The 8,253-nt window shown below is 41.8% G+C and overlaps 2 protein-coding genes across 2 annotated transcripts; both read left to right on the top strand.

Annotated features, from left to right (window-relative positions):
- Nucleotides 1-213: 213 nt before the first annotated feature.
- On the top strand, nucleotides 214-4,052 carry CBG23549 (the record flags this gene model as incomplete). The annotated part of the gene is made up of 9 exons (XM_002649041.2): nucleotides 214-345; nucleotides 397-627; nucleotides 1,152-1,319; nucleotides 1,488-1,601; nucleotides 1,656-1,781; nucleotides 1,832-1,948; nucleotides 1,998-2,180; nucleotides 2,227-3,213; nucleotides 3,738-4,052. 9 exons carry the CDS (start codon nucleotides 214-216, stop codon nucleotides 4,050-4,052), a joined length of 2,373 nt encoding a protein of 790 aa, XP_002649087.2.
- Nucleotides 4,053-5,073: 1,021 nt separating this feature from the next.
- On the top strand, nucleotides 5,074-7,913 carry CBG23548 (the record flags this gene model as incomplete). The annotated part of the gene is made up of 8 exons (XM_045241035.1): nucleotides 5,074-5,823; nucleotides 6,219-6,272; nucleotides 6,556-6,776; nucleotides 6,818-6,955; nucleotides 7,006-7,143; nucleotides 7,189-7,348; nucleotides 7,407-7,792; nucleotides 7,838-7,913. The coding sequence occupies 8 exons, from the start codon at nucleotides 5,074-5,076 to the stop codon at nucleotides 7,911-7,913; spliced, it is 1,923 nt and encodes a 640-aa protein (XP_045097842.1).
- Nucleotides 7,914-8,253: the final 340 nt, after the last annotated feature.

The following is an 8,253-nucleotide window of genomic DNA, read 5'->3' as shown; positions in this document are numbered from 1 at the left end:
GTGGTGGAATTCGATTACCTAAAAAATGGGAAAAGTGAGCATGTGTTTTCCTTTTTCCACCATCATTCTCTTTATTTTACAGTCTCCGGATTATTTGTTCCCGGACAGCTGATCTCAATTGTTGTGCAATCGGAAACTGAGCCAACCTTGGAATGGCTCGGAAACTTAGGACATGCTGAAACCTTTGTCATTCCCAGCGAAAGTCCATTGACAATGATTCGTAAAGGCAGAGGTCGAATTATCGTGGATGCGGTCACTAATGAACATGTACTGGATCCAAATGGTGTATCGATCAGTCCAAAGTTATCAATTATTTTTCGTACGTCTAGTTCAGTTTCTGAGATGGTAATTAATTTGACTTGAAATCAGAATTGGTATTAATTGTGATGTTTTCAGATTGTACTGAACGGAAAGAAAATGTTGATTGCTGAGAGAAGACTCAAAAACGCCGATGAAATAGTGTTGTGGAAGTCGGATGTGAAGCTGCTCTCCTGTTATCACGTGACCTTCTTCAACGAAGAAACGGAGCTGGAAGTTGTGGACATTACCAAAGTGGAAGAACGGGAAGCGCTACTCACATTGCATCGTCTTTCCGCCAGAAATCATCAAGAAACAGCGGAACAAGAGGTCACTTATTTCACTTGCCCTAACTATTACTCTTGTCCGAAGTCAATGCACGTGGCGGCTGAGAAATCTGCGATTTTGAGTAAATTTTCGGCCGCAACGTGCATTGATTTCGGACGAGAGTAATAACTTGTGCCTAACTAACTTGAATTCAAATTTTTTAAAAGAATTGGCTTCAAGTCAAATATCGGAAATCTGACTTGAAGTCAGATTTGGATGCCTTTCAAATCGAAACATGTAATATTTTAAAAGTTAGATACGCATTTTCGTGGTGAGACCCATCATACGGTAAAGGGGCGGAGTCTCGTCATTTCTGCCACCTTCCAGTCATTCGTGCCATTTGTCTTGGTGGGAGGAGGTCGTTTCTTTTTTTTTGCTCCTCCGCACCATTCATTCACCTTCACACCATTCATATCTTCAAAATCTGACTTGAAGTCAGATTCTCCTCCACGCTATCCTCTTCACATCCTATTTCTTTACGTTTCATGCAGTCCCATTTCATTGTCTAATCAAAAATTTTTTTTCAGCAAATGGCGGATACTCCCACCGTTCAACTCTCTCAAGAGACCTCCCATCACGAGGAAACGATCACATCGATCACCCCCTTCGATGAAGAAAAGTTGTCGGATGATTCCATCGACCAGTCCGCTCAAGAAATCTCGCATTCATCGAAGACTGACGATATGTCAGATGAGGTTTGTATATATTAAGAGGTTTGACTTGAAGTCGGATTTCAATGAATTGGCTTCAAGTCAATTCTTCAGAATCTGACTTGAAGTCAGATTTGGATCTGACCTGAAGTCAGATTTGGATCTCACCATCCCCATCACATTTCATTGTCTAATCACCAATTTTTTTTTCAGAAAATGTCGGGAGTTTCAATCAGTCCAATCGATCCAGACGAATCGATTCAATTGACCCTACCGAATGAGCAAGAGGCATCTCGGTCGTCCATAACTGAGGAGATAGCAGAAGAGGTTTGCATATCTGACTTGAAGTCAGATTAGATGAGATTCAAAAATTTCTTTCAGATGCTGCCCGTTGATCCAATCGGCACCGTCGCTCAAGGCGAATCGGTTCCATCTTTTCCACCAACCTCATTCAGCGACACCATCGCTCAGCTTCGTTTGTACTTCAATCAGGAGTTGTCAAATGAGGTTTGCATATCTGACTTGAAGTCAGATTAGATGAGATTCGAAATTTATAGGGAGCCATGCCAGCAGTCTCTGCAGATCGTGCTATTCATTCTGCTAAGAGAACCAGTTCAGTGCCAATTAGACAATACTCGAGCGATACTGTTGATGAAAACGAGTTGGCGGTCAAGGTGAGCATTTCTGACTTGAAGTCAAATTTTAAAGAGTTGAATTTTTTAGAAGCCAAGATTCTTCTCACCACAAAGACAAGTCCTGAAGCCTTTGAATACATCATCTAAGCTTGCAATGAGTCCAGAAGCGCCATCATCTGAACATCCAAATAGTCTAGTAGAGCCATTGGTTGTACTTCAGAAGAGTCCAGAAGAGCCATGGGCTGAACTTCTAAATCGTCCAAAGACACAGGTAATTTTTTTTGCTCCAGGCCTAGTTTGAATATTTCCGTTTTCAGACACTTCCAGAAGCCCTCCAACAGCTTCGTCCCCTCAAACGCTATGGAAAGGAGGTGACGCTGAAGGAATACCTTCAGATTCAATTTAAAGGACAACTTTTACGAACCATCGATTGGAACCGCGTTGATGACCTGAAACTATTCCACCCAAAAACCGCTCTCTTCCAATCAACCAATCATCCAATTCTTCTCTTAGCCGGAAAGTCCTTCAACAGAGCTCTTCTTGTGGAAGGCAACCACAGGACAGCTGCGTTATCAGAGTGCCACGCCCAGAAGGAGCTTAGTGATGATGATCTGAAATCGACGGTGCCGTTGACTTTTTTTCAAATTCCCAAACCGGAGTTCAACAACATGTGGATGGCAGCTAATGAACTGGGTCGACAAGTGCAAGCTCAAGCTCGATTCGATTGGAAAAATGCTTCTTCAAGAACGCGTGAAGCTGTCTTTTCGGAATTCAAGAAAGAGGCGTACCGAACAAAAGGAAAGTTTTCCAAATTTGAATCGTCTATTCTTGCGTTAGAATTTTTGAATGCGGAATACGATGAGCAGGCCAGACTCGACATGAAGAATCATCCGAGCAAAAGGACTGAAGCAACTGATCGACTTCTTACATTGGGACTCGTTGACTCGAATATGGGCGGAGGCCGAACAGAAGGAATCCCAGTGGCCATGTTCCTATCTAGACAGTTGACACAAGAGGCATTTGTTGAGTCGATTCGAAACGACTCTTATCCGTCCGGTTCTAAAATCCACGAAGTAATCTGGAAATGCTCAACCGAAAACGATTCAGGAACTGCGGAATTGCTCTGGTCCGTTACAAAAGGTGAAATGAAAGCAGCAAAATTCGTCGCCAATCTCGACATCATCTTGAATGGCGGCACTGTGAACGTCAAGGAGACTGGAGCTGCAGCTCAAATTGCTGGAATTACCGTGGTTGAGCATATGAACGATGTTCCGAATGGTGGCTATCTCGTGACTATTGACACAGTACGTTACCTTTTTTTAACTGTAATAAGCGGAGTCTCTTAAGTTCTGCCACCTTCCAGTGATTGACTCAATGACTCAAAGCCACATTTTCAAGACTTGACTTGGAGTCAGATTTCCGAAATTTGACCCGAAGTCAGATTTTAAAGAACTGGCTTCAAGTCAAATCTCGGCAATCTGACTTCAAGTCAGATCTTCAAAAACCTGACTTGAAGTCAGATTTGGGTGACCTTCAAATGGATAAATTTAACATTTTAAAAGTTAGAACCGACCCTTCTGGCGCGTCCAAAGTTCCCAAGTCTGGGATTTCTGGGCCCAGAAAACAGCCCAAAGTGACGTCCAGATTCCTAAGATTCCCAGATAAGCAAAATTTGAACCAGTGCGACAATTTAATTTTTCATTGCATCAAAATGTGCAGAAAAGCACGTAGATTCACATAAAGCCATTATGAGATGATCGTAGGTACCAAAACTAAGTTTTGGCGGGCAACTTCTTTTAAATTCTTTTACATATGAATTTTTTTTCAGATTCCCAAAATGTCGAAAATCTTGTCCAAGAAGCTGACAGTTGCGGTTTTCCGTGCAAACAATTCCACACTCTGTTCCATTTTGTCAGAGTTTGGTGAGGCAGATCGTGTTCGAAAAGGAGTAATTAGCAAAACTGGATGGAATGGCCCAGAATCAACCTTCTACACTTGTTTTGGAGAGCGAGTGCTACCAGAACCAGAAGTCGTGGAGAAAACGGCGTGCACCAAGATTCCTATGGTATTCATAAAGAGCGAGGGATCCAAGAAGCAGATTCTAAACAAGCCAATCTTTGCTTTGAAGCGCCACTGGAATTAGCTAGTAGTTGAAGTTTTTGTTGTTTTTTAACCCATTTTCTAGATATGTTGTTAATTGTTAACCTTTGTTGTGAACACTTCTCACCCACCCCCCGTAGTTTAATTTTTCGGACAAAACACCCGAATTAGGCAAAGGCCGCAGGCGGGGATACCGGTAAAAGTCCGGTCGGGGGGTGGTGAAGTAAAATAATAAATTTGAAAAATAATGCTGTGTGTTGTTTATTTTGAATGGCAATATCGGCTAGTCTTCCAAATTGAGTATTCAATTGTGACTCGAAGTCACATTTAGAGAAACGCTGCCAACAGCGGTGGTTTACATTTAATCAATATTTCAGTTCAACTCGAAATTTCAGCTCAACTCAAATTTGTAGTTTGAATCAGATTTTAGGTGCCACGTCAGTTATTAGTTAGATACGCGTTTTCGTGGTGAGACCCATCATACGGTAAAGGGGCGGAGACTTGCCATTTCTGCTCTGTTTCAGTCATTCGTGCCATTTGTCTTGCTGGGAGGAGGTCGTTTCTTTTTTTTGCTCCTCCACGCTATTCTCTTCACACCTCATTTTTTTTCGTTTCGTGTACTCTCATTTTAGTTTGACTAAAACTGATTTCAGTTCAAGTCAAATTTTAGTTGCACCAAAATCTTAATCCCGATATTCAATCTGACTTCAAGTCAGATTGAACCCCCCCCCCTTTACGCTGCTGAAATTTGCCTTCAAGTCAGATAACTTGAACCTGCGTAATTTGTTTTTTCCAGGCATTATGGAGATGGTATTTCTCTTTAACCCACTTACTGAAAAGGCTAACAACCTTGATCCCGATATTCAATCAGACTTCAAGTCAGATTGAACCCCCCCCCCCCTTTATGCTGCTGAAATTTGCCTTCAAGTCAGATAATTTGCATGATTTTTAGTATAATGATCCCACTGAAAGTCTGATTAAATCCATTTTCAATATCATCAAATCTACCTTCAAGCCAGATCATGCTTGTGGTCGTATTTTTCATGAATGAAATGTTTCCAGATATGAGTGCAACAACTCCAATGAGAAGAAAAAGAGCAACAAACTTACGACAAGGAGAAGACGATGATTCCGGTGAACTGGTGAGAAAGAGAAATGCTCGAATGGCCGTGTTCTCTGCACTGGTTGACTGTACGCCATCCACATCCACCAACAACAACAACAACAACAGAAATTACCACGAAGAAGACGAAGAAGACGATGAACCGCGAACGACACTATTGAAATCGATGAGCCTCAAAAGCCTTCTGAAGCTGAAGTGTGAGACAATCAACAAGTTTCTGAATTTTTTTGACGCAACACATCAAGCGCGAAGCAATTCGAAGGATCCCAAATATCCTATTGACTTGTTACCTGTAAGAATTTTATATGACTTGAAGTCAGATTACACATTTGCAATAAAGCAAATCAATATTAAACTTCAGGACCGCTTGGAATTCCATGTCATGTTCAGAGGTGCAATGAGTGGTGAAAACTGTCCCTTTATGCAAGCCATCAGAATTTCGAGTGTTTCGGACGAGACCTTGAGGAAGGCGGCTTCTGCAACCGTTCACTTTTTTTCGTTCATGACATTACGTCGTAACAAAGTCAAGGAAAGACCATCGGTTCCTCAGTGCGATTATGAGATGGAGAGGGTGAAGAGAATGACGACGGTTGAAAAAGCGAATCTTGTCGGTGAATTTTTTTGTTGGTTTGAGCGAGTGCCACCCGTACGAGTTTCATCTAGCAAAGTGGTTGCCACAAATGGTGTTAAGGTGAGTATCAATAGTTCTGACATGAAGTANAATTAATACATTTTCAGCCCGCGTGCAGGTTAAAGAGACCAACACGCTTATGACGACCATTCGAGGTTTGTTAGCGTTTTGGACTTATGTGGGAGTCATTGAGCCAAGCAGTGACCGATCGCCAACCGAAGAATCAAGATCTATTTGGAGGGTTGTCAGGTAGTATTTGTAGCTTCAAGCTTTTTGTTTAAATTCTGATGATGATCTCAGAAGCGTTGTAAAGGTGACGGAAAAAATGAAAGGCGGTCGTTTGGATATATCGAAAAGCTCACTCAGTTTTTCGGACACGATTCGACTAATGAAAAAATCAGACGGCGTCTCTTCAATGTTCGGCTTACAATCTTGGATTCTAGCGTTACTTTTAGGCGGACTCGGAGTTCGAATTGGATCAGTACGAAACTCATTCCCTCCAGTTTCCGGTAGAAAAGTATCTCGAATCTGACTTGAAGGCAAATTGCTTTTTCAGACGCCAAATCCACTGAGAAATCGCCACATCCAAGCAGTAGCCGTTCAAGTTTCGATGGTTTTGACGAAAGTGAAGTTGAAGATAAAGCTGACGATGATAATGATGACGACGATGTCCTTTTCGCATTTGACGGTTTGAAAGGCTCTGATTTGCGAGTTTGGAGGCGAAGAAAACGCGACGGTGATCCAGCTGGCTCTATTCGATTGAGAGCGTCCATTAACATCACCCATTCCAAGATGAACGGAACAGAAGTATTTTCTCCAAAATCGATTGGCTGCGAGTATCCCCTGGTATCTTCGGATAATGGTGAAGACTGGAGCCTGAACGTGGCAGTGGTTCTTGCCATGCTATCGTGCTTAGTTGGCACGACACGCGCAGAACAATATTTTTGCGACTACGGTGAACTGGCCGAATCTGGGGAAGAAATCGAGCTGACAGTGCGAAAGAGCGAATTGAAGTTAGTTTGGAATGTATGTACTCAACTATAACATCCTTCAGTGATACACCTCTGTTCCGAGAATCCAACAAATATCACAACTTGCTACCTGGTCAAATGCGTAATGTTCATAATGCTCTCTCTTTGGTGGCAAAATCACTCAAAATTCCACCGGCTCTGTTCTCGTCTCGAAGTTACAGGTATTCGAATCTGACTTCTAGTCAGATTGACAAAAAGTTTGTCGTTTTAGAAGTGGATATGCGAGAGATGTCATCCAAGGCATTGTGACACGAGGAGACCCACAGAGAGATATTCCATTGCAAGCACTACGATCAAACTTGCTCAGTGGAACTCAGTGGAAATCCGCTCAAGTGGACAGATACTTGAGGTAAGTATTTTTATGACTTGAAGTCAGAAACTTTTGAAAATTTAGCAATCTCTCACGAAGTCTTGCGCTGCACCCGGTTACATTTGCTCACACCACAGCCTTAGATTGGCAGAGTGCCATTTATGGCGAATTGGCTTCAACCAAGAGCGATTTCGAAGAAGTGAATCCAACCAATGTCAATATCTACATTCGTTCGAAGTCCTCGGTATTGTTTTGTGGATTTTCAAAAATCCGACTTGAAGTCAATACTGGTAAACTTGCAGAAACCGGACGAATCCTTGGCTCGTTTGTCTTCGATGGATCCCGCCGAAATCATAACGTTATGTGATGAGATCAATATCGATAACTGGCGTAAATGTGCTCCGGTCCCTCTGACACACCAAGAAAGACGTGAATTTCTACAAAAGAATACCATGGTTGATGTGTTTTCAACTTTTCAATCGTTGAAGATGGTGATAGATCAAAACATGAGACCATTCTGTGGATATGGAGTTTCTTCACCCTACGCTTGCCCAGTTGTGAACTGTGGAAAGAGCGGTGCGCTACATTCACTGGCGAGCACACACGAACATTGGAAATTGTGGCACGAAGAGTCGAAAAAGAACCTGACCTACATGTGTATTAAATGTTCTAACACAGGACCGTCGAAGTAAGCCTATCTAAAAACGAGTAGGTCACAACCCTGCTTTTTCAGCTTGAAGTCGTATTCGAGACATCTCAAAATTCGACACAAAATGGAACCGTTCAACTTCAATTTTTCTTTCATCTAATATGGTTTATCATTTTTGTTTTAAATGCATTTTGTAGATATCAATGTAATTAATATCTTTTTGAAATCTGACTTCAAGTCAGTTCACGACTGTATGCATGTTTCTTTTCATATAAATTTTCTTCCTTTGACCCTTTCTATTGTATCCCTCAACTTTGTAATTCTTTTTAGATTTTATTAAGTCTTTTAAATATTTTCAATATCCTCAAATCTACTGATATTCAATCCGACTTCAAGTCAGATTGAACCCTTAACCTTTGTTGTGAACACTTCTCACCCACCCCCCGTAGTTTAATTTTTCGGACAAAACACCCGAATTAGGCAAAGGCCGCAGGCGGGGA

This window comes from Caenorhabditis briggsae (genome assembly GCF_000004555.2).
Source record: "Caenorhabditis briggsae AF16 supercontig from assembly CB4, cb25.fpc4500, whole genome shotgun sequence".
NCBI classification, from domain to species: Eukaryota; Metazoa; Nematoda; class Chromadorea; order Rhabditida; family Rhabditidae; genus Caenorhabditis; species Caenorhabditis briggsae.
This window is presented reverse-complemented; position numbering and strand designations above follow the sequence as displayed.